The sequence below is a fragment of the Patiria miniata genome, unplaced genomic scaffold, assembly GCF_015706575.1.
Source record: "Patiria miniata isolate m_02_andy unplaced genomic scaffold, ASM1570657v1 HiC_scaffold_7, whole genome shotgun sequence".
NCBI lineage: Eukaryota > Metazoa > Echinodermata > Asteroidea > Valvatida > Asterinidae > Patiria > Patiria miniata.
In genome coordinates this window covers 44660758-44688425 of record NW_024037074.1, presented here as the reverse complement: position 1 = coordinate 44688425, position 27668 = coordinate 44660758, and the positions used below count along the sequence as shown (strand labels likewise).

The 27668-nt window shown below is 38.3% G+C and overlaps 1 protein-coding gene across 4 annotated transcripts in view; it reads right to left on the bottom strand.

Annotated features, from left to right (window-relative positions):
* Positions 1–27668, bottom strand: part of LOC119744535 (potassium voltage-gated channel subfamily H member 6-like) — a 73342-nt gene that overhangs the window by 31564 nt on the left and 14110 nt on the right. For 3 of the 4 annotated variants that reach the window (XM_038220502.1, XM_038220505.1, XM_038220506.1), the window contains 3 exons: positions 16456–16662; positions 14182–14703; positions 12660–12826 (listed from right to left, as the gene is read on the bottom strand). In XM_038220502.1, coding sequence (XP_038076430.1) covers positions 12660–12826; positions 14182–14703; positions 16456–16662 — 896 coding nt within the window. The remainder of the gene's footprint in view (positions 1–12659; positions 12827–14181; positions 14704–16455; positions 16663–27668) is intronic. The other variant, XM_038220503.1, reaches the window with a different exon arrangement.

The following is a 27668-nucleotide window of genomic DNA, read 5'->3' as shown; positions in this document are numbered from 1 at the left end:
GGGGGGTTGCCAAATCCACTTCATGGATTCACGGCAGGTCCTTCAGAGGGGCTATACATTAAGGGAGAAGCAGATTTTATTTGGTACCCGTTACAGGGGATATTATTAGATGGAGATAATCCATGCATATGGGGATTATGAGCGAGCCTAGGGTCTGGTACAGACCAGCTCTGATGAAGCTTAGCATAAGACAACATCCTAGGGGACATGGTTTAGTCATAGATTTTCCTCACCAGGCCCAACTTGATGATCTCACAGTTCAGCAATATCCTTCGGGCGTTACCTGCCGGTACCTGGCCAGACATACCACTGTGTTATTTGCCACAACTTTGTCCACATAATTACAGAAAAGGGCTATCAAAATGATAGGATATGGCAATCTTAGTGTTTGGAAGGCTGGCATCTCTACGTGATGACTGACGTCCAGGCAAAGCCTGAGACTGAATTAGATTGAACTAGTACAAGATCTGCGGTGAAATTTGATTATTAATTAAGAACATAGATTCAGGGAGTTTGTCTGCATCAGGTTTTACGATGACTTATTACTATTAATTATTTACTTCTGGTAATGAAACCACGGATTCCTCTATTAAAGCGCCCTAGGCACTGTAGCTCACAAGCCTCAAGAAACCCGTAGAGAGAACATCAGGCAACATTACAGATTTAGAGATGGGAGGAAAATCCCAGAGGAATATTCTTGGGAAAATTCACGGAGTCAGGTAGGGACTGAAAACCAATCCACATATTGGCCCAGGCGGGATTCGAACCCGGGTCACAGTGGTGGAAGCAAGGAAAGAACTTTAAACAGGTCAGTACAACAATAATTGCTATAAATTACTAACCCCCAAATCCATCCATTTCTGAAAATTACAGCAAAAAAAAAAAAGATGTACATGTATGCTACCTTTAAGTCCATCTTTAACATCTGGTGGTGACATGCACAATACAAATTATAATCATCGACTACAGTGAAGCAAAATGTTAAACATACAGTCCATGCAATCAAAGATGAGTGTGCGTCTCGAGTTCATCATTGACTCATCGAGTCACTAACACAGTTTTTTCTAGGTCATCCAAGCCATCAGGTGTAACTACAATAAGTAGGCTGTCTATTATCAAGGTCTGTATGCTCCCTACTGCTCAACGACTATGTCTGCTCAAATCAATATTGAAACACCCTGATAGGTATATAGTGTAGCTTTTGAACACTTGCCGGGAAATTGTGCTTGGCACAGCACTGTCACTATTTACACTAGTGAAATGTTATTGCAAGACGGTGGTGCATCTTATAAGTCGGGTTGCGGATGCTTTGAAAAATTGTTGTATCAGTTGTTTAAAGGTAATGAACACTTTTCACAAACAATTGGAAATGAAACAACCAAAATATTATGAAATGTCCTACTTCATTGCAAGTGAATAACAGGATGAAGCATCCTGTGAAATAGTTACGCCTAGCATGCTGTCGGTTTTCAAGAAAAGAGGAATCACCATTATTTCCTCGCGATGGTTAGGACTAAACCAAACCATCTCAAGAATGAAATGGAAACCCTGCTTTGTGTTGAGAAAAATGAGCATTTTTACAGTTATCTCAAGAAGTATATCAACTGAGCTGATATTTTGACAGGTTACTTTTTTATACCCTGCTTCAGATTTATTGCATTGTTGTCCTTCGAATCTGCAAAAACTCATATTTTTCCCCCCTTCAAATGGTGTCCGTAAGCTTTAAGGTTATTATCAATAATAAATTGAACGTTTTGTGCGAGCTGCATGTCAGAGCTGACACATCGCTTTTCAAGCAATGCAGTTTTTATATCTTCAGTACGCGGAGATTAACAATGCCAAATGCTTGAGAAACATGCTAGTGATAAGGTATACTTGGCGATTCAGCAGACTATGGCCAGGTTTTAATAAAAACCTGCCAATAACTCGACTGCAAATATGCAATTGATTTCTGTTACGAGTCGTACAGTATTTCTTTGTGTTCAATATCTTGCCTGGCACTTGTGTGTAGGGCTCCCCTCAGATGTGCCTTTCTATTCAAATAGGAGAGGGAAATAGATGGACATGATTTTCAGAGTAGATGAATATTGAATCCACAACTTTGTTTATTTTTTATTAAGAGAATTTTTTTCAGAGAAAAAGGAGAAAAAAAGCATAACTTAAAAACACAATGCATAGGATTAACGCGGTCAATTAACTTGGCCTACATGTAGTTGCAACCTACTCGGTAGTTGGCTAACGTGATCTAAACTTGGCCTAGCTGCTCAAGGTTTGAAATGTTTTCAATAAGTTGGAAATAGATGATCCCAGCTTTGAAAGTAAGCATTCAGCAATCGGAATGGTTGCGCAAATTACTCTATCGTGCATGTGATTGTACAACAATGGCAAGAGTGAAGGTATGCTATAATTTAAAAAGGAGAATTTTATTTCTGAATTCTGATTAAGATAAAGACATTTTATAAATCTAGCAGTTCAGAACAGCAATTTTATTTTCATTCTGCCCTCAATGATTTGGTTGTCTAAACTGCCAAGCTTCAATCCTATGCGGAGCCTTTATACATGTAATTCCATAGAACACACAAACCCTAATTTCGGTTGGATATTGAAAATGAATTGGCCACTTGACAGTTTCTATTGCAAACAATAATTACATTTGTCAATATTGGCTTTCAATGAAAAAAAAACCACCGAGTGTGAAGGTTCTCCGGCAAAAGACGTCAGCATTTTATTCTCAATCTTGATCAGCGTTTTTTAATTGTGAAGAAAAAATGAAAATCTTTTAAAATACATTTCAAAGGGCTGATAAAGAGCTGCGACTGGAGTCACTCAGCCTGACTAGATTGAAGACAGTGTCTTGTAGTGTCTCCTGACTGGGCCTGGCCTTAACCTCTTCAAAGTGGAAGAGAATTTGATTATCTGATTAGACAAGCCAGCCCATTACACGGATCTCCAGGACGGAGCGCAATCCTCCCCCCTCGCAACTTGCTGGCAAATCTTCCACTATGATAATTTGCCCGGTTAACAAGATTCACGGTAAGAGCAAGTGCGTAGATTGCTGAATTAATATGTGTTATTTAAGGCGACTGCCTTCTGAGTCCACACGACATAAATTTGCTACTTTTAAAACAACATCGATGCCTGCCAAGCTCTGTAATTGGAAACCTGTTTTGCTTGGCCCCGCAAATTACTCGTGGATTCATTTTCATGAAGTTGTTAACCAGGCTGACAACTTCTTGTGAAGGTGAAACCTACTCAGCATAATTAATGACATGAATATAAACCATCTACTTAGTCTTCTTGTGTGCTCTAGTTTGAAGCCGCATCAGACCATAATCTTAAATTTAAAAGAAATCAGTGGGCCTGACATTTTGGATCCTGGCAGACCTTCCTCATTTGGCTTTGAGAAAGGTCCTGCCAAGATCCGGAACAATAGGCCCTCTGATTTGTTTAATTTGTAAATTTCAGGTCAATTCAGATCATAAGCAGTTTGCAGAAGCTTGATTCATTTCCAGTAATCTTAAATAAGTGATCTTGAAACAAGGTCAAGACCCACAATGTACAGTATGTACATCATTCTTCAGCAAAATGCCATTTAAGCAGTTGTGTGTATGTGAACTAACGGTTGTGAGCTCTTCAAATTGCTGTTTTTCAGCTAAAAACTCTTCTGAAGAGCTTTTCAAAGACCATAAGCTCTTTTCTCCTTTTACTTCACCATCTTAAACCGATAGCATTGTTACATGTATACATGTAGATTGAGTTGTTCATGATGTATAATCAATTTGATAGGATTTAATCACCTCACTTTGCAGGATGACACATCCATTACAACTTAGTCGGCGTATTTAGCCATTTCAATGCATTTTCAGGGGCCAAATCTTGGTTGGAAACGCCATGGCAACTGCTGCGACGTTCAACTCCAAACCATCAGATTAAGGGCCTAAGAAGGCTGATTAGTAATGTACCTACGTAATAGCGTCCAGCCCCACTGACGTCACTGACAGGGGGAAAAAAGAAAGTGCCGCAGCGTGCAAACACAGCAGCCGACAAATATAATTAATGTCTGTGCACTCCAGCGGGCAGACTGGGTGCCGGCAGCGATGTATTAGGGTCAGCGACTCACAAATATCGCTCCCCCATGTGACTGCTAGATATAAATAGCATTCGGAAACGCTGCACATGCAGAGAAATTCTGGCCAATCAGCGACGAGCGTCACGCATAAATAGTAAGTGCATAAACATTCAGAGGATGGCAAACACAAAGACGCATTAAAAACAAATACAATGCAGTAGGACTCTCAAGCAGAATGCCGTGTAAAAAAATCACTAACATTATGGATGCCATCTGTCAGAACATCCTACTAAATATTGCTAAACATTAAGTTTAACATTGTAGGTCTTATGATAAAGGAAGCTTTGAACAGCATTTCCATTATGTACTTCTCACACATGTAGATGCTGAAGCATTGAGCACATTCACTATAAAACATGCCATTCCCACGCACTTATAAAGGGCGTAATGCAATTTTTTTATTGCCATCTTTTTTAATGTACCGATCCCTTTATGTCCTACTTATCTTCCTTTTCAGTCTTCATCACATATTGCCTTTTTCAAGAGTGTTTAATACAGCTTAGGTTTTTCTGCTCATTTTGTGAAATGACATTTATGAGCAAAACTGTGATGTCATTTTAGGCAGAAAATTTATTGTTACAGCTGCTCCAGCATTAAAAGTTTCCAGAATTTTGGAGGTTTTGCCAAGTTATCTTTTGGCTTTGGTGATGCATTGTTGAATCAGTACATGAAAGTAAGTCTATCAATTACCCAGAATTTGGATTCACAATTTGAACAGAAAACTGAAGAGTGTGTGCCTAAAGTGATGTCAGAGTAAAAGCACTCTCAGTTATCAGAAAGAGCAAGGGATATTTTAAATGTTTAAAAAAGTAGACAAAGGTGGTTATTTGATGTGTTTCAGCATTTTCACATATGCAATGTTAGGCCAAGTACATGTAACAAAGCAATAGTTTTTCGCCTCGGCTTTTTAATAAAAAGGAGGCGGCCTTCCCCCCCCCCCCCCCAAGATGGTGGATTTTCCAAGATGGATTCTTCCATTTTCTCAATTGTTTTTGCTGACAATTTTGTGTCCAAAGAAGCCATCACCCTTTCTACCACATTCCAAACTTACATGCATAGCCATACTTTTGCTGGAAGCATATCAAAGACAAAATATAATGAAAATGTATGATTACAAAAAAAATGAGGGAAAAAAAAGAGGCGGCCAGAAGAAAAAGGAAGCGGGCGCCGACAAAAAACTGCTTTATTTTTTTAGTTGGCTACCGGTACATACAAACTACAGCATCTGCATCAATACATTTAAACATTTTAATGGCACTTTAAAGATCACATTAATTAAAACGTTTAAAGGAAGAAAACTAAGCGATTTTCACGAAAAAAAACCCCAAAAACCACAATGGCACAGCCTTATGATCAGAGAAGAGACTCATTATCCTGTCATAAAAGCTCAACATTTATTTTATGCTGCTCTTTTTTCCATTCAGTCTGGTTCTTGATGATTTGTAATTAACACTATCTGTGCACAAAAACAAAGACACTATCTCCCTGTGAATCCGATATTGAATTATCCAGCACGCCCGTGCGGGAACACACACACACACACACAAGCGCGCACCATACCTGCTTGGGCTACTCCACTTATTTTGCAGCCCACTACACATTGATTTCCAATATGAAGGGACTCATGCCCCGTAGCCATCATGCGTTATTTATTGCTGCCCCTGATAACAGAAAAAAAAAGCCAGGTGACATGTGCACATGGCGTGTTGAATTTCCCCTACGAAGTGGCTTGAATAAAACAAAATGAGCAAAATGTTACAGAAGCGACTAGATTTGTGTCAACGTCCAGATAGGGCCAATGTATGAATAACTGTGGACTTAACCGCCCCCCAAAATGTGCACTGTTGACAGAGTCAAACTTCTTCGACCTTTTTGTTTCACTGCCCTACAGCTAATGCTAACATTTTGGAATAACTAGAATAATTCAATTTTGAAGGCGTGCGTTGGAATCGTGCAATAACAGGCCACAGCCCTGGAGTCTGGAGGCAAGACTATAGGCCATTCATGAACCTCACCTACATGTATATTCTAGCTGTTGTTGTATGTTATGTTGTGATAAATGGACATCATCTATATTTCTACAGTCACACATTTGACTGCTTAGTGTGAGAAGTAGTACTTTGGGAAACAAAAAAAATGTTTGATTTATATGTTACATTATCATTTTCTGAAAGGGAGGGGGAAAACAATGGCTCTTTAATAGCGTTGTAGTTGAGTACTTTCACCACAAGTCCAGTCACAAGCAACAGGGGTCAACAATTGTGAATGTCATTGTTACAATTCATGTGAATATCTTGTGACTTGAATTGAGACCAGAGGACATGCGATAGATTGATTACAACAACACAATAGTAAGAGCTAGTTTCTGCTACTAAATTGTGACAAGTGTATTCCAGTTGTTGTTTGAAAGAAGACGTGCACTACGTGAACTGGACATTTTCTACATGACGATAAATTTTGTGCCTATCCCATGTAAGTATCGAGGTTATAGTTTGGGGACGTATAACTTGTATCTAAGCAAACTACTGGAACCTTGCTAGCACGTGAAACATGCAAATTGTTAGTGCAGATTTTTCTGCTACAGTAGTGAGGAATCTCTTACAATCGAGTCATGAATGAGGCCAAGTACAATCTCCAAAATGAGAAAGTTATGCAGAGTGAGAAATTATGATTCATGGATGCAATTTACAGGTTGAGTGATGTTGCGCATCGCCATCTCATCCAATTTTCATATCTGACATGGGTTGATGACTTGTAAATATTGAGTAGGTTCAGGCAGTAGCTGATCTCATGGGACGGGCATGGCTGCTTGCAACACCTCTATGGCTAATCAGACAGACTTGATCATCCATCTCTGCAATAATTACTTTTTTTTCCATTGACTTTCACTGTACACTGTAATACATAATAGGGTTGCTGTTCTGTATAGGGGAGGGGGGAATAAGCCATAATTTGTGAATTAAATTCGAGTAACATCGTGCCCTGACTTGCTCGAATGCTTGGCACATTTTAACTTTGAATTCTCCAGACCCAAGAGACTGTTGCTATATCATGTGATTCGGGGCAAGCCTTATGCTGGCAACCCCAGCTCCGGGAATGGTCTGGTGTCTTTGTGCCATTCTCACCCATTGTGAAAAATGTATTGATGCTGAGCGTCTCTTACGTAACTATGCAAGTTGCCCCAAATCATGTGATATAGCAACAGTGTCTTTGGTCTGGATAATTCAAAGTTAAAACGTACCAAGCATTCTGAGCAATTGTACCAGATGTTATTCAAATTTAACTAGCAAATTGTAAAGATTTTCAGTGACCTCTGGCTCATAGATTAGAGAATTAGTCACTGCTGGTTAGACAATCAAAAAGCCAGGAAATAACCAGCGGCATATTTACATTTCTTGCAATCTGCATTTCCTTAAGACACCCTTAGAAATTCTACATCGGCTACTAATATCTTCACGCATTTTCGTCGTTTTCAAAATTGCGCAGATGCTGCTGGTGTACGCAGGTTCAAAAGACAATTTGAAAGTCTGCATTTCGAAAGATCTTCAATCCTTGTGAATTTGACGCGCCGGTTTGCCAAACGGCACCTTGAAAATATTCCTATGAGCCTGGGGTGTACTGAAATTCACCTTACTCAAACTCCCCGGCCGGTGATATTCAATACTTTAGCGCAGATGGACACAGATTAATTATTCCTGAAGGTCTCAAGTCACCAACGCGTAGGCTGACATCCGCACGGACAAGCGTTGCCGCCTCCACCATCTACCCTTCTAGTATGAAACAAAAGCTCAAGCGAGTTGTTTAAAGCTGCATCGTTAATGAGCAATCATGCATTATATATAGATCAGTCCTTGATCAACTCTGTACTGTTAATCAGCTATCTAGAAGGTCTTCACCTTTTTGCACATGTCTGACCTTACTTGTGCATATTATGTAGGGCTTTGCATCGGAACCAGGTACCCGAGTACCCGACCGCTGATGTCAGGAACCGGTTCCAGATTATAGAACATCCATAACCAACTTTGCATAGTAGGCCTACTTGGGAACTTCTCAGACAATGTAAAAGAAAGGTTTTGAATATCATTTGTGAAGAATTTTCAGAATGAAAACCAGGCCACATGGAAAAACATAACAGATTCTTGCGTTAATGACACTTGCGAAAATGCAATTTACGCCGTCAGTAGTAGTAAATCTTTAATCCAAGTAAGCTTTTGATAATAATTTGGTAGGTTACTTTTGTGAAAAATGCAAATGATCATAAATGATGCCTTTGAACATGACTTACAGCTGCTGGAGTAACCAACAAAGCTTCTTCGTGAAATGATAACAAAATTACCCACGAGTCTGATAAAATTATTATCCCTAATGACACACTAAAAGCTCACTTTGAATGTCATTAAACACAGTGGAGTTTCTGGTCAAGCTAGTCTCTGGCTTTGGCCAACTTTCCAATGCCTTAATACTTCTGTCACAGTATGCAGCTTGTTGTAAGTGTACACTTTGCAGTATGATTTCCTAACATAAAAAAATCTTAATTCTCTGTGTTACATGTTCATTGAAAAGTTAAAATTTGCATACAAATTCCTTCAGCGAGGAAGTGTTAATGTAGCTTTTCAAAAAAAATTCCCCGTTATAGGACTGAGCATTAAGGGTTGCTTATTCGTCAGTGGAAAGGTCTTGTTCCTACAATTTATCCAATGAATAATTTTAAACTTGAAAATGGATTTCTTTTTTAAAGATATTTCCACATATGAATATTTCCACAACAAAGCTTGTAAGCATCAAGATTTAAGAATCTTCTGTCATGTTAAAATACACACTGAAAAGACAGTCACCCAAGAAAATTCCGTCCCTGCATGTATCAATGTAATGATAATGTTCACACATAAAAACCTTGGATTTTTTTTTCGGCACTACAAGTCACAAAATCCATTTGATTTTAAACATTCATTGGTGACCACAATTCCTATTAAGGGTTTGTGCATGCGATGACGTCGGAGCACCGGTGATGTTGCAGGGAGACATTCAATTAAGGCCAAGTAGCTAGGGGTCCGAGATTTACTGCAGAGGCTGACGTCATGCACGCCCTAATTCCTAGGAATTCAATATGCTCCACAAGCTCAAAACCCGAGGTGTGAATAATTGACAAATTTGACGTCGGTACAAGGGGAAAATCAAAAATGTACAACTTGATTTGTGCAAGAAATCTAAACCCCAGGTGCCTGAACTTAGAGTTGCTTAACATTATATTTTACATTTCAGAAGAATTTTTCAAAAGGGCTTTAAAATGAAAAGGCTTTCGTTGTGTTATTTCAACTTCTCTTTCACTTTTTCTGTTGTTTTCAATACATAATGTATCAAAATATTTTATCAGACCCGAAATGCAATGTGGTGTGGTATTTTTGTTTTCATTCTAATGTGCTAAAATGTTCAAGGATAGGTTGCAAGGAGCATTAAGGGTTTGCCAAAAAGGGTTTACCAAAAAAAATATTGCCAAACTTTCAATATGTCTGACAGCCGTGATGATGGTACCGGTATCAACCACGTCCATATACAGTCCGCCACATGCAAGCAGGCCATGTACAGAGAACATATTCAGTGTGTTGATCATTAGCGCTGTTAACCCCCTCCTTTGTCCACCTCTCTTCTCCCCACCCCTTTATTGGGGGGGGGGGAGAGGGGGGGGGGGAGTCCTCCCCCCCACGTCACTTCAACACTAGGCTGCAGTTTGGTGCCTCCTGACTTGAAGCAGGCATCTGACAGGGAGCCCCAGCTGCAGCCCGTCTTGTAATCATCTTGAAATATTCAACATCTTGACACCTTCTAGCCATCTTGCTGCATTGTTGGCAATGCCACTGCTCATATATGTCTCCCATTGTAGCTGGGTGGGTGATGTAGATTCTTGTCATTTCTACCAGTAAACTCTGGTCACTTTCTCTGTCTTCGAATCAGTCCAGATATAATCAACATCAAAGTGAATATTTTAGTAAACCATAGAGTGATGTTTCATGTGCACAAAGTCTGTGCACGATCCGTCAATTCGCAGTGACTGAAAAACTATCCTTATTTGGCATTCAGTTGTGCACCCAATGATTTCAAGTTGGTCTCCCCATGCTATTTCAAGTTTCACTTCTAAAAATAGATTTAGTGTTGAAAAAATCCACAATAAGAAAAGTAGCCTTTTTGTTTAAATAAAACAAATTGAACATTTATGAATATTTACAATAAAAGCTTGAGTACCCAGGTGGGTCGGAAAAAGGAAACAAAGCATTTTTTTCATTTGGCCTCAAGCAGTGACAAATAAAATTGTTCACATTTTAAAAAATTCTACCTAAACAAAAAAACATGGTTGACATGGGGGACAAAAGAAAAAGTAAAGGTTTATGATCGATCCTTGTTCATGATGCAGTAACCACAATACTGAAATCAGCTCATGATACTTTCAGCAGGCCAATATAAGAGGCTCTTAAGCACACTTGCAAGGTCTGAAAGAAAACAGGTGATGCGATGAGATGCAACATTATCAGATCGGGAGTGTATCGCAGGGCATTGACTGCAATCAAATCCTGCTGAATTAAAGGTTAACACATACAACGGGCTACGACTAGCTTGCACATGCAGCTTTTATTCCATGTGTTTTATATCGAAGTGTCAAATATTTTCGACCTCAATCAATTGTTGTTGTTGTTGTTATTGTTGTCTGTTTGTCTATCAAGCTGTCGTTCATGTATTGGGCGGGATGTCTATCTGTCGGGATGTCCGATGTCTGTCTGTCTATCGGTCTGTTAGAGTGGTTTTTTTTTTTTTTGTCTTTGAATGCATTTTACCTTCCTCATTATAACTCCTGTATTTCCTGATGTTGTATGGTGTCTTTTTATTTATTTTTTTATGTGAGAACTGTATTTTATTTGTATATTATTCAATGAATTTTAAAGAATCTTATAATATTTGTATATGAATTTTAATGTCTTGATGTTTTATGATACCTGTATGTTGCAGTTAACCGCTGTAGTACAAAATAAAAATTAAAAATAAATAAATAATTCTATCGAGAGTTTTAGATTCTGAGAATGGATGGCGCATGTCGTTGGCCTAACGACCTATGATGCAGAGGTCAACTGAAGTTAAATATCCGCATCAGTGAGAACAAATAGGACACTGTGTTTCATGTATCACGTAAGCCTACTCAGTGGTGGACCCATTTTGATAAAAAAAAAAATTAATTGTAATATTTTGCTAAAATTGTGTTATTTCAGGTGGTACCTTACATGTAATTTACCCTTACCACCACCAACCCTTCAAAATCAATCTGCATGTTTTGTTGGAATCTGTTGGATAGAGTAATTCAAACTGATGATGCTTTACATGGGGTCAGGCATAACCACCATAATCAGAGTCCAGCAGTTTGTGTGTTGAGTGAGAAAGGATCCAAGCAAATCACTCAAGGGGTTAGGGCTAATCCTGAAAAATAATTGATTTAAATGCTCATACATGTAAAATGCCAATACCATCTACACACTTCCTGGGCTGGAAAATATAAATGCTACATGTAAGCAAAGTACAAGTCAGTGTCATAGATGATTACGTTGCACACTTGACTGTACAGATAGGGAATACAATCCACTTTCAGTGACGTTAATTTTGGAAAAGTGCTGCCTGCCATCGGTTCTCTTGCATTTCAACTGAGGTATCAGTTTCCGTTCCATCTTAACTAATCATTCCTGAGAGCACTGATCTCAGGATGACCGTGTCACATGTACTAAAGCTGTTCATTTGTAGCTAGTGGTTAAAGCTGGACAGCTATTTCAGTCGACGATTCTAACATGGCCTTGGGTATATCTATATTCATTAACCGAATGATGACATAATTCATTGAAAGATTTCAATGTTTGAAAGTTTTGTGTTCTCAATGTTTGGTGAGTTGTGTGTTCTCTAAAGTAACAATCACATTTATTTCATTTAAGCAAATAGCTAGATTAAATTTTAATCTCATCTGTCTATTTGCTAAAACAAAACATGATCTTTAATTTGAAGAAACACTTGACGAGCTAGAAGGGGTAAAAACATGCAAAAAGGCAGCAACTGGACTACAGAGTTTCATTTTTTAGAGAAGCTTTCTTTTAGAATGCGAAAATTCAACCTCGGTCCCTATTGATAATTCAATGTTTCTGAAACAACAGGTGTATTTCTGTTACACAAGATGTACCAAGGAACCATTCAGGGTTGGTCGGCTCACTGCACAGCCAAGGGAATAAACCCGAAATGCAGCACTGATTGTCAGAAATCTTAAAAAACTGTTTTCAAGACTTGTAAAAACAAGCCTGACACAGCAGTGCCTGTAAATACATGCAAACAGAAAATCAAACTGAGAATTAATGCATTTTTTATGTTTTGTCTCTATTTGGTTTAAACCTATAGGTCTATCTGAATTGTGTTTCAAACGAACAATCCTTCAACGGTTACCTAGAGTTTGCTGGCAGAATGACACATTTCTTGGTTGAACTGAAATTTAAAAAAAAAATGGACTTACTTGAGAAACTTTTGAGGCCACAGGGGTGTAGATATTTTGTGCTGCTGTGCTGGCTGTAGGCGATGAATCTTTATCATACATGTTACTACCGTTCAGTAGACGGTCGCCCTTGTATCTGCTTAGATCCGAGTCCGACATGGCAAAGCCTCCTCTAGATCCAGGAACTACTTCAGATTCATACAAAAGAGAGAAAAGTGGAAGAGAATATAAAAAGGGTCTTCATTTTTAAAACTCTTTCCACTATTTTAAATGTTGCTAAAGACGGCTTAATTATAAACTGCTATTGCGGACTAATCAAAATATTAGGCCCGTGGACTACATAAGAGTCTGTTTCACTAGTCCGGCTCGCTAGTGAAAAAAAAGAGTTAAGGGTGAACCCTTGTCTGGGCGAGTTCACCAGGGTGTAACACTTTTAAAAAAAAGGAGTGGCAGACACATCCATAGGTACAGGTTGCTGAGTTTCAAAAGTCTGTTGCCATGGTGATTTGGACGTTAACACCTGCCATCCCAACAGGGACAAGCTTTGCCTCTTAGAGTCACCGGATCATCTTGTTTACATGTAGTTACCCGTACTCCCTACACCTGCATGGTAACGTTTTAACACTACCCGCCTTGATTCTCAAGTGTCAACAAATTTAATTTGTACTCCTAGATTAATTTCCCAGTGTGCTCTACACTTTTTACACTTCATACCTTGCTCATCTTTGCTGTGAATGGTTTGAGCTTTTCAATACGGATAGTCAATGCAGAGCAACACATCATGGTGCATAAAGTAACAATGCACTGATCTACGAAGTTCTAAACTTGGTTGCCATGGTAACTTGGAGCTGGATCAGGAATTTCCACGTATTTTTTTCTCAAGAGGATTTTGCAGGGTATTGACCCATCCCATAATCAGCAATTCCTGGCATGTACTTCAATGTTTAAATTGAACTTGTCCGAGTCACAAGTCACGAGTGCATGGACATGGCCACACGTATACATGTAAGTGATATGTAAGCGATACGCTGACATCGCAGAATACAGGGATGGACGCATATTTAATATAAATGTATAATAAACATTATTATTTGCAACACCACCTAAAGAGTGGTGCTTTAACCTTCTTAAGCGTTGCAAAGTTATTTTTGAAAAATAACATCCAAATAATGTTTTTTAAAAGGTAATATTTTTGGTAAGAAAAGGAAACTTGACTCGCGAGTCATGAGTCATTAGCTTCAATTCCAAGACATTATGGTCGAGTCCGAGTCTGAGTGTTTTGCCAATGTGATTTGAGTGGAGTCCGAGTCACAGAAATTGCAGTTCAAGATGGACTCGGGTCGGATCGAGTCCTGGTCTCATGGCCTACAACACTGCTAGTTGCAAGATTCTGAACACTTTCACTGGAATCTTCTTACAATGAAGTCATCAGCATTGTAGATAAACTTGTCTTAGCTAATTAAAGAGACAACTTGCAATGAGCATCTTGGATGTATGCTATTAAGAGGTCAAAGCTGTTGTCATGAATAATTTGAATACATACATGCTTCCATTTGAATCTGCTTTTGTTTTTCTCGCTGGCTTTCCAGTCCTTCCAGGGACGAAGCACGCCGGACGCTCCACCCACTTTGATTGGAGAAAGACGTATTGGATGGGGATCTGATAACCGGGTTGCGATACTCAATTCTCGGGGTTCGATACTCATCTTCCTGAAAATGGCTGGTACCCTCTAATGGCCGGTCCCCGACCGAGTACTGGGATTGGTGCAACCGGGCCATGTCTCTGCGTATCCCAGAATCGGCGGAGCTGGTTGTGGCTTCGGTGGTTGCGTGGAAGGAATCTGAGTGAATGGATCGGGTGGATTGGGTAGGGGATGCACCTAGACCATGCTGGCCGTTAAGGTCCTTGTGGCTGAGTTCTATCAGAGGCATGGAACCCTCGGCTTCGGACAGGAATGTAGAGTTCTCCATATCCACGCTGTCCCCATTCACCCCCTCGTCTGCCATTTGCAGTTTCTGCTGCTTGTAGAGGGATGGTAAGCGAAGACGGAATGTTCGGTGGTTATCTGCAGAGAATTTTTTTTAAAAGGGAGAAAAGTTTAAGTTCAAATGAAAACTTTCTGGCCTGTCCCAGCGATGTGATGACCTGGGGTCAATGTCACAAAGCTTCTCAGCAAACAATATATTTTTTCATATTTATGATTTAGAAGCCAGTTAATATTTTGACTAGTGATCTGTGGTTGGGCTGCTAAGCAACCATTTTGTTTGGGAGTTCAGCAAATATTCAGTGCAATGATCTTTCTCAGTTTAATAATGACTATTTAAATTTTGGCAGATATTCCAAGATGGATTTTTCAATTTTCTCGACTCTTTTGCCAATACTTTTCAGTCCAAAGGAGCCCTCGCCCTTTCTATCAGATTTTTAGCTTGCACTTGTGGCTACAATTTTGCTGGGAAACGAACAAAAGACAATAATTGCAAATGTATGATTAAAAAAACCCAGTTAAATAAAAAAAAGGCGGGCAGGAAATAAGGAAGCAAGAGGGGATGAGAAACTGCCAGTGTATTTTTTTACTTGGCCTTAACTGAAAGAGCTGCTGATGGAGTAAACTTAATATGGGCCAGGCTCAAACACCCCAAGATTATTACAGGCTGATAAATATTACTATGTCGCTTTAATGTAACAAAAACAAATCCTAAAGCGTTTTAAATCATCATCAATTTCTTGCAAGCATACTGACTGGATCTTTACAGAGGTTTTTAAAAGCTGTTCTCAATTATTTCATCTTGGCTTTTTTGTAAAATCCTTTTTTGGACACAAGGGCGTTAACAACAAAAACAAACAGACTCTTGGAAAAAGCTACTTCTCAGCAGTAGGGTTTCGGTCCCTTTCAGTTGAACCCAGATATAGACAGTCTGTTAGGATGCCCTCTTGTGGTCAAACATTTACAGTTTTAGATGGTTTTTTTTTTCAATACAGCTGTCACAGTGCTCGGAAAATGACAAGAAACTTCCTAGACATTCATCATGTGCATAGTATGTAATGTATGAATAGCGCCCTCTGTCACCAAATGTCAACAAACTAGGTTTGACAAGAGTGTGCAAGTCTCGCCCGTCCACGTTCACTCTTCATGTGAACGTCTTGGTACAAAACGATTAGTCTAGTCACTGGCTCCCGTTTTTGATTTTATCTAACTGATGTCTGCGAGATTGATTGAATGGAAGTTGAGGTCAACAATTTTAGTTTTGTTATACACTCTTATAAAACACGTAAATTTTAATGTTTTTTTTTTCAGCATATATATATATGTACCTATTTGTATTATTTTTTTTTCATTTGCAAATGTTGGCATATGTGACGAGAAATGTCAAAAAAAAAAATTACTGGGAGTGATTTTTTTCCCAGACTGATTGATATTTGTAATCTTCTACTGCACATATTTTAAAGAAATTATTGTGGAATAAAAATGTTTTAAGGAAAAACAATTGGCATCTTTCCTTTTCATGACTACAAAACAGTGGAAACTTGATACAGGCCCTTTTCTCAGTATAAATAAATGTGAAATTAAACAGCCATAACTTGTCAACGGAATGTTTGATTGAAGTGCAACAAACAGTATTGTGAGGAGAATTTTATTCTCTTTCCTAATACCTCCAAAATCCTCGTTTCGACCTCTGCCCACTTCCGTCTCATTTTGCCAAAACGCCTCACATATATTCAAGAAGTGAGTTGAGAGTTGTTGTTCGATTTGAAACTTACTGAAAACAAAGAAGAGAACACCTTAACCTGCACAAGGACAAAGCAAAGATATACTCACTTCTTGCCCTCTTCCACTTATTCATAGGTGTATTCAGAGACATGGAGCTTTGACTGGCTGCTGAGGGTGTCTCACTGGGGAGCACTGACGATGTTGACGGTGCCTTGCTGATGTCACTGATATCTTCAAAGTTCATGATCACCATAATCACCTCCTCATTCTCATTCTTGACAGGGGCCACCAGGACACTGCAGAGAAAACTGCTTCCTGAAGGTCAAAAAAAATGGCAAATTAAGAATTTGAAAAATATAAGTTTTCAATAATCACTTAACTGAACTCTCACTGGTAGGTTGTCTATCTTGGCTTTGGTTCTTTCCCAGCATATCTAAAACTTGTCTCTTTAATTTGTTATTAATCAATGAATTATTCAAGCTCATCATCGGTTTCTTCAGGTCCACAGTCGAAGGGTGTTCTGCACTTATGAAGATCGTCTTAATAGAAAGACGGAGGAGGGAGATATTGCATATGTTGCGCTGCACTTGCCAAGTAAATATTGTGTACATATTGTAAGCTTCAGGCATCCACTGTTTTTCAACATGAATACATCTACTGATTTCTGGCAAGTTGGGAAATTTCATTTTTTCCCCCCCAGCAAAGCGAGATAGACTTGATGTTCCTCCGCCAGTGGGTGCAATTGTGTAAATGACTTTTGACACTAACAACAATATCTGGACACAGCCACCGGAAAAATGTCTACCTTTGATATTTCCGTGTTTTTTTTTCAATATGCTACAGTCAACTCATGTTCGAGAATAGGGGGCGGGTTGATATAATAACATCACTGTTTTGACAAAGGGGCACGCATACAAAGATGACTTTTTTTTAGTTTCAACTTTTTTTTATTTTTTGCTGCTTTCAAACATTGCACGCAAAACTTGTATTGTCTTAATAACATGAATAATGTATGGGGCCGGTGCCTCCATAATTATTTTTTATTACACCATTTAAACATTTAGCCATTTTACAAAGGCTGACCCCTGCCCATTATGTCTGCAGACCGGCGTGATTGACATGAAAAATAAAAAACTACTGGAATAATAAATGACGGGAAGTCATTGAAAAAGTAAAAATTTAACTAAGTACACCCCAAATGTAACCAAGTCATGCAGTGCTTCTATGAGTTTGAAAACATTGCTAATTATTTCTGCTATGTACTTGATTGCGTGAAAGTTGTACATCCCTTTTTAATAATTTAGGTTTCGTTAAAAAAAATTTGGAAAATTTGGAAACGGATTTCGAGTCATATCTGCATTATAGGGTCCTTGAAATAAACGCTACACTTACACACATTGGGTTTTAAGTACATTTCTGCAATAAAAGAACGGTAAAAAAAAGTAATCCTGACATTGCATTCTCACCTCTGACATTCTAGTCACATTTTCAGCCTGAAATGTAGAAGAAACACTAGGGATTCCATTTTAAAACTGCCATTTCACAACCTTTCTATGTAAAAGGACATATCTCATGAGATTTCATAAAGGTCACAATTGTGATTTTTTTTTTAAATATAGCGCCGATTCTAAGCCAATCTACCCACGCATCATCCTCTTTTCTCAAACAGCCTCTGATTAAAGAAATCACTTGCTAGTTTGTATCCGCAGGTCAGACTTCTGTCAAGTCCAGCAAACACAGACCTCGCCCCAGGATGAATCAAGAGCTTGTTAGAAACATGGCAGCATCGAGAGCTCTCCACACAGAACAACCTCCATCTCCCCCAGTTATTAACGGACATGGCAGGAGAATTGCCTGCTGCCTTTGGGTCAAGGAAAGCCTTGGTCCTCAACTGGGGGTGCATTCAGAATAAGGACACTCGGTACCCAAAGCCTAAGAATTGCAAGCTTATTCATGTCCTTAGGAGTTTATTTTGAGGTTAAAATCAAAGTGTAGCAGTCAGGCCACTGTTTATGAGCTATAGTTTTGTAACATGTTTTGCTGTTATCCTTTTTGTCAAAGGGCAATTCTGCAAATTTGGACGTACATGTCAGACACTTAATGTGCGGTAATGTGATACATCACTAATATGCAACATCTAATGAGTAGAAAACAATTTCAGACCATATTGAGGTACCATCACTTTAACGACCTTGTACCGATACATGAACATCTGCAGTTTTTGCTTCTTCTTTACATAACAAGAAAAACATCTGAAACATCCGTTCCTGTAATTTGTATGATTTTAATTGCAGATGAAGATGTCATGAATTCCCTGTTTTGTAACCCATTACATATTTGTTGCCTGCATCTACAATTGCTTAATATTTGTGGTCAGTGTTTCTTGATGGTACTCTACTGTAAGTTTGAGGGAAATTGGATTCCAATCGTCGAAGGCTTCTCAGCACCAAGATAAGTTTGCAGCTGTTTTGCCTGGCAGCACAGGCATGCATAGCCAACTTCCAGGCAAAATAATGCATTATTTATGATTTGCATTTAAGTTGCATTCCCCGTGCAATTCAACAGATTCAATTTTTCTATTAATAGCTTTTCAACTTGAATGTTTCATTCCAATCACATTATTTTATCACTTCCAAAAAATTTATGAAAACAGAATTAATAAGAAAGATCCTCCAATTTTTTTATAGCTATAAAATATATAAATTTAAAAATAAAACAAATTAACTGCTGAGCTAGTTGCTGGAAACACAGCATTATTTTTTTTTTGCAAAAGAATTTCATTTAAATTAAATTCGAAAAATTAAGCAACTTTAACCCAAACCCTCCTGGGTAGGCTGCGAAGATCTCTGAATCCTCCAAAATCCAAGTATAATTGAGACAACAAATCCCATGCTGCAGATGGGTTAGGCTGTGCGGCTCTGAATAAATCCGAGTACTGTCATTTACCAGCTGTTGGATGTTAGAGGATATGGACAGATACATAAAGACTAGATGTTGAAATCGTAAGACGGTTGACGGCATCTCTGTTCAACTGGCAAGGGGCTGATCCAGAGAGGTTACAGCAGGGGGAGGGGGGATCGATTTCACATTTCTGTGCAACAGATTAAACTCGGGAAAGTTGCAGATTACACCATAAAGCTACATTCTTTTCAGACAACTTCTGTGATTTAAATTTTGGCGTCTGTTTCTTTATGGGTACTCAGGGACCCGTGTTTTAATTCAATAGGGTGCCCTGTTCTCGTACTACCCGTATGTCTGTACACAACTACCAGCGATGCGAACATTGCGCAGTTGATTTTGAAATGTCAGCCCATGCCTCATGGATCAGGTGTTACGGCACTAACAATCACTGCCACACCTCATTCACCTCAACGTCCTTCCAATTCAATTACTGTGCGCACCAATGGCAGGCTTCGGCCTATATTGAATTGGGCCAGGCAGATTCTCGTTCCAGTTTACGTAAAATTAATCATGCTCTGGCTTGGGATGTTGAAAGGCATGCAAACATGCAACATCATCTTCAGGTCATCATGAGAGGAAATTGATTCAAGACAAAAGCTTTTACAAAAGTTGTGATTTTTCGTTTCTCTTTCTTAATTATGTTATTCAAATATCTAGCTAAAAGTACCAGTACATAATGCACTATAAAACAGATAACAGTATACAAACGGGCCGTGTTGAAAAACTGTAATTTATGGGGAAGACAACAGGCAGCAAGGTTTAAAACCAATAAACCAAGAGAAGAACAGAAGAAAAGAATTACGTTAAAAAATCATAAAATATGTTCATCTGTCAAAATACTCCAAATATGACCTTGTCTAAAACAGGCTTTTAGAGCATGATAAAGTATTCTTGTCAGCATTTCCCCAAGTAGTTATAATTATCGAAGACCTAGACTAAAACAAGTGATTTGGACGTGGGGTACTTGCAGTTGCCAGCAAGATCGCCAGTGTAGTGTGTATAGCCCCCTCTACTGTCCCCAATGCACCAGTGTCTGTCTATCGCTACACGTTGCCTCCAGTTTGTTGACACTAGTAATGCATGTGTACCTAGCCCTGTATCCGGTATGAATGCATAATAAATGTGTTCAAATAGCAGCCACCCAAGAATATGATAATTAGTCTATAATGTGTCTGTATTATTTATTACAATTTCAACCCTCTGTACTGGTATTATCACAAAATTTCCAAAATCAGGCGTACATGTAGAATTAAAGGAGAAAATGTGTTTTGTTAAATTTTCCTATATCGTTTACAATTTACTAAAGGAGCGTTTTTTTTTCAAAGCATTAAGATTGGATCGTTTCAATTCTCATCTTCTCTTTTTATTTCTGCATTTTCAATTGGAAGTGACTTGACTTTTTTATCTACTAAAATCCGGCAAATTGCTTATAAACAAATGGCATGCAAAGAGTCTTCAAAACTATCGAAAAACTACGAACTTCTTCTTCTTGTTAATTTGAAGTGTTAGGACAAATGCAATGCAAGCAAGCTATACAATAATTTGACAACCTATTTTCAAGAACCTCGCCGCCTAACACATTTTACATAAATATTGACATCAAATACAAAAAAATTAAAAACATTTAATCATGTATACATTTAAGAAAGACACCAGGGTGATTTGCGTTAAGAATTAATTCTCATTGTTCACTTTACCAGGAACCTTTGCTGCAATCTTTCACTGTAATATTTGTTCAAGTGTACTTACATAAACCCAGTAAATGCTAATCAAATTCATTTTTTGTTGACAGAGAAATGAGCATGACACCCTGATAAAAAAAGGCAAAGGCTATGCATACTAATTGCTACTTAGAGACACAATGTGTGACAAGTAAAGACTCCTCTTATAGGAAAGGTATAAAACTTATGAATATTAATAAGAGATGGTGAAAATTCATTAGAAAATTGCTAGCGGTAACATCAAAACCCAGTGGTCTAAATGTAAAATTTCAAGCTAGTTCAATGTGAACCTGCCAAATCCAATTATAAGTTTCAGAAAACTCTTCACATTTGTTCTACTTTTAGAGCGGCTTTCATCACAAGTGGTCAACTTGATTTTCCCATTTCTTTTCTCACGGTAGGGATATAATGGTAAATGGTAAGTTAATCTGACGGTTCATATGTCCAGTATGTGCTGTGCTGAAAATTTTTCATGAGTACTTGTAGACAAAAACTGTAGGTTAAATGTACTTTTCTGAATGTAACTTTATGAACTTGCTGCACTCTTGCCCTCAATTGGGTCTTCTAAAAAATGATGTTTGCAATAACTATGTTTGCACGTATGCAGATTCATTTATTTGTATTGAGGGAATTTGAAACAAATCCTCCTGATTCAAAATTTGGAGAAAAATCTTTTTACAGATTTGTGCTCCAGATCAAGGGAATTTTTTTTGCTGTCTCACTGAGTAGTTTATAACTGTTGCTAAAAAATAAAAAAAATAAAAAACACAGACATACAGCACCAACTTTATGCAATTTGCTGATGTTACGTAAATAGTATTTGACATGAAACATTGGCATCAAGTCACGTTACATATGGTACAGGCTTACAGTTTTATTCAGTGACATAAAGCTAATGAGAAATTCATGTATAACCTTTGCAAAAATAATTGCTCATTAGAATTGGCACAAGCCAGATACATCAATGGTTTTAAATTGATCAGCAATCTTAATACATGTATACGTACTTAGTCAATGATCCTGCGGATTTCTGCCTTAATTGTGCTAGGCCGATTTCAGTCTGGCAGCCTAAATAATGGCCAAGTTATGATGAATTACATGAATGATATAGCATGATGACTGTACAATCCTAACGAGCATTAACGACCTGCGTACATGTGCATATGTCCAACAAAACTCAGCCACTCGTCAACCTACGGTTCAATAATGTATGATTAGTGTAGACAGCCACATTAGTGGGATAAATTATAATACAAGGTGCATAAAGTAATGGCAAAAATGAGTGTAGAACATAAAAGACTCTGTAGCAAAGCAAATTGCATGGCCTGTAAGCTTTTGTAACGACAAAGGTTAGTGTACTGTATCAGCTGCAAATCATGCAACATTATAATGAAACGTGGCAACAGGCAATCGCAATTTAAACCTTTTCACAAGATTTTTTTACAAGCAGTGTTGAACAACCTGTTGGAAAACTCCCCTATTTATCTTGCACAGTTTAATACCAGGTACTTAGCGAAGGTTATTAAAAGGCTTCAGCTACATTTTACCGCATCTCCTTCTCTTACTTCCAAAAAAAAAAATCACTTGCGTCAGACGCATACCATCCTTGTGTTTAGTGATGTCATAGTTCTTGGAAGTTTGGAGCCCTCCGTCTATGAAATCATAATTAATTGATGAGTCAATAATAGTCATAGACGCTTGAGACTAAGTGGCTCTCTACCAAACTGCACTGATATGATACCAAACAAAAATGAGAATATATCTCCGGTAGGCTTAAATTAAACTTTAATGAAAACTCGACTTCGTAATTTAGGCGGCATTCGCGGAGGCCGACAATTTTAATATAAAGCTGTATGATCGAGGCTGTGCAATGTGGATCATAAGAATGAGACATAATGCAAGACACTGGCCATTTCTTTCACAAATAGTTGAAGGTCTTTTAGACCTTATCATGCTGCCACTATTTCAGTCATGTTCCAGGTATCCAAGTTTTGGTTACGTTGATTTGAATGGGAAAAACTCAAGATGGCTGAAACATGATAAAGATCTTATTGTGTATGTACTCAATATGAAGAGAGTATTCCAAAACGCGATATATCCATAATTTTAAAAAAAGTGGAAAATTTGCGCGGTTATGAAAGCTAGAACGTACACAGTACAATGTTTCTAGATTTCAATTTTGTGATTTTTTTATATTCTTAAATTGTGTTGAACTATACAACAGCCATCAAAACTGACTTTAGGCAACCAGAAGAGCCCCCTCCCCCCTCTAAAAGAGAACAAAATGGCGTTTACCACATTTCGGAAACGAACTCTTAGAAATGTACAGGTGTCTGCTGGTGAGATAATCCTCCCATATTACAATCCTCTGAATGAATCTAGTCACAATAAAAAAAACCCTGCTCTGTATTACTATCATAGCCAATTTCATCTTCCAAGTATTTTCCATACATATAATAAAAATTGTGACAGTAAAAAAGTCCAGTTATGCACCGACAAAAATGTGCATACAAAGGCTGATAATTAGTAGCGCGTGCATTTCAAATGTCAACAATGATGTACATGTATGCAGACTGTGAGATGTCTAAGGATCTCGTCCGAAGTCTTCATAAATAATTAACTATTATGTCCACATACCCAGACACATTTGCACCTATGCCATTAAGCTTTTAGGTCGTTTTCACATAAATCACTTTCCTCGGCAGTAGGGCAGTCTGAGATTATTATGATTCCTCACTCATTTTTAAATCGTAAATGACGCTGTCTAGGATACGACATCTCTTTACATGTGTGACAATCCCTGAAATGTGACTGGCTTTAAAAGCGGAGGTCAAATAAGAAATTATCCTGAGTGGAACATTATCAAAAATGGGGAATTTGGCCTTTCAATTCGTGCCAGTGTTTTATTGTACCATGGAGGAATAAGAATGAATCGTTCTTATTCCTCAATGATTGTACCATTGTACTTGTGTCATTTCTCCTCTATATCCAGCCATGAATTGCCCTCAGCGCATACAATGTCCCTCCATGCCAATACCCCAACGAGACCCACTGTAATAATTGCCTAATAACAAGGTGTTAATCCGTGTGATAGGATTATCAGATTAGTTGAGATGATAATCCCTGTACACTGACAGGGATTAAGTACCAGTGTAGCATGTCCCTTCACACTTGACTGTTGACAATTGCTAAATTATGTCTGCACACTCAACTGTTAACAGTTATGTGCATGTATCAGACAATCTACCACTGTGGGTGTTTAGAGCACAGAGCTGGGTGAATAAGCAGCAAAAGTCCTCACAGGTCTTTGATGTGTCTCCTGTTTAGATTGGATCATTTTTTTCCTTTTTTTTTTTTGAAGTTAAAAAAAAAAGTGATCAAAAAGTACAGGTGCTTAGCAACTAACCCGATGACGTTTTAGCTCTGTGAATGCTGTATATTGAGAAAACACAATTTGCTGGATGTTGATTTCAGTTCAAAAGTTGAGTCATATTTTGAATTGCACCCTCTTGATTGGTTACTTTTTGGTGGGTAATACTTTATTGAGTTTCATCACCCCCAAAAAGATTCCTTTTCCAAATTGTTAGGCCTATTTTTCTAGCAATACAAAACCTTTTCACTTTTGAATGAGACACCAACTGAAAAAAACTGAATTTCTGCCACCTACAGCTGACAGGTTTTTTCTTGATAATTGTAAAGTTGAAAAAAGAAATTGACTGTTGCGGGGTTCCAACCTGGACCTCTACCAACTGAGCTATCCAACCCTATGTTGGCGGTTCCCTATGTTTTGTCTGTCTTTTTTCAAGGGGCGCTAGTCAGAAGCGATAAACCATATGCCATGTAGCCAGGGATCACAGTCAAGAATGCTGCAAATCTGGGAAATAGCAAACGGGGATCACTCACAGAGGATACAGCCTTTTTATTACAAATTATCAAACAAACCACAAAGGAAAACTGACTAGGTACGTCATGATAAATGTAAAGTTGAACTGGAGCGGGGTTTGAACCTGCGACCTCGGCATTCCCGTTCCGGTGCTCTACCAACTGAGCTATCCAGCAATATGTTGGCAGTTCCCCATTTTTTTTCTTGTTAGGAATTGCTCATATAGGCCTATGTAAGGGCGGCCAACTACAAATAGAACACAAATCAGCAATGTTAATTTGATTTCAAGTCTTCACAGTGGTCTGATCAAGTGCCTGTCATGTTTTGACATCTCCAGAGCCGTGGGTGAATTGACCAAAATTAGATCTTCCCTCGTCCTCATTGAATCTAATGAATAGCAAACAGAGACCTGGATCAGCAGGCAATATGCACATGAACACTGCCAGTCACATTTACATGTCTGCCTGTTGGATTTGAAGAGTTGATTTCCAAAGCACGATATATCCATTTGAAAACTGTGCAAAATTTGCATGATTATAAAAACTTTTAAAGAATAAAAACGAACAGCTGTTTTTAAACATCATTTTGTTTGTTTTACCATTGTTACTGTATTCTTAAACTGTGTTTAGCTACACGTATCTAACAGCCGTCAAACTGACGGCTGCACCGTACATTTGTACGGTGCATACCCGGTATGTAAAATAATGGCTTTTTTTTTCATTTTGGAAATAATATGTTCATTTACAGATGCTTACTAAAGTTTATGCGCAATTGTCAAGAGGTATGTTTCTAGGCTGATTCGTTCTTCACACGACAGCAAAAGCGAAGCAAATTTCATGACGTCAACAACTGACGTTTCATTGTGATGCTCGCCATTACCAGGTACATTTCTGAATTTTCTTCGACAGGCAGAGCAAAACGTTGAGTTTCCCTTTTCTTTTCAAAACCTCACAAACTCATAAAAGAGACATTTGTTACATGGTGCAACTGCAAACTTCATCTTGTTTGAATATGACGTGCACTCGCTCTTTAACTGAAACCCGAGTCTCCTGTTTGCAAGCCACGCCAACCATTAATGCACACACTACCTCAGATGATCCTGGAATGCTGCACATACCGTAGCAGCTGTATCCGGGACCATCCATCAATAACAGCTAATTGACTTCCGGCACCATCTTCCCTGTACCCAGACACAAAGCAACACATTTTCCAGTTGTAATTTCCTCCGAGCCCAGGTAACGAAGGACAACCAATAGCCGGCCATATTCGCAGCTGCTCTGGGCCTGCTCCCAACCAATCAACAGACTTGTAGGGTTTATTTTTATAGCGCGAGATTACCTCCTGTTAAAAGTTCATGTATGTGCTTCTCCAAAGATTAACCCTGTCATCAGAGACTATAAAGGTAGGCCTACCGGTACCTCTGCCAACATGGGACACTGTGGTCTAATGGTTACAGTGCTCGACTCATGTGCCCTGGTACTAGATTGACTGGGTCTGAACCCTGATGGGAACACGGTGCTTGTGTTCTTGGGCAAGACACTTTACTACGATTGCCTCTCTCCACCCAGGAGTACCAGTATTAATGGGTAACTGTGAGGGTAGCGACAAAGTTGTTCAGATCTCGAGCTGCTACAGAAAAATGGCCTCATTCCTGATGAACAGGGACATTAAATTATTTTATAGCGCTTTGAAACCTTAGGTATAAAGTGCTATATAGCACCACAGTAAAAACTGGAAGAAAACCCAACTTACAAACAAACAAAAAATACAAACAAAAATACCGTAAGTAGGCCTATCCATATGGGCCATACTGGCAGAGTCAATATAGCTTATAAATGATGTACATGTACACATTAATGATTAACAGCAAGTCAGACACAACATGTCAGTTTTTAGGAAAATCATTTGTTTATGTTGCATTTCCTGTGCTCATGCATTTATGAACAATTTTTTATTCTTCATAAAGTTTCAACTTGTATGTTTAATTCCAACCCCCAAATACCTTTTGTTGGTTTTTTTTTTAGCATCTGAAACCCTCTGATAAAAAAAAGTTTTTCCTAAACTGGCTCCCAGTCTCTACATTGTGGGACGGAACCAGTATGTTTATTGAGTATTTTCATTTATTTTATTTCATTATACGGCACTGTATATCTTAATAATAATTATTATTTATTCATTTTCCCATAGCGGAAATTTCATAGAAATTTGTTCAAATACGCTTCACAAGGTAAAATTCTTCAAAACCTTTTGAGCAAGGAGAAATATAAACATATTGTTATTATTACAAATACCGAATAGACAAGCAAATGTCTCGGTGCCAATATTGTCTTATCATGCAGGCTTCTAAAAACAGCCTCCAGCATATGGTTCAATGGCCTTGCTGTTTAACTAAAGTATATAGTGTCTGCTCTCTGACAGCTTCCGTTGCATTTCCTGCATTAATGTGCTTGAGATCCTAGCCTAGGGAGGATTCCTATATCCAATCTGGATTTTGGACAGTTTCAAACCACCTAGCACTGCAGGTGATTTTTGATGAAAACTGATGCTGTTTTTTGAGGTTACTTGAATCTGAAATTGATAGCTAAACTCAATAATTTTTGATTTTCAAATTGAATGAATTGTTTATAATGTGTGAGAATTGGACTTTCCTTTTGAAGGAGAAACAATCAAAAACAATTTTTTAAGTAAGTAACTTTACAAAGGAAAGTCCATTCTCCTATGAAAAAAATTGATTGCAAAAACACAAGCAAGGATAT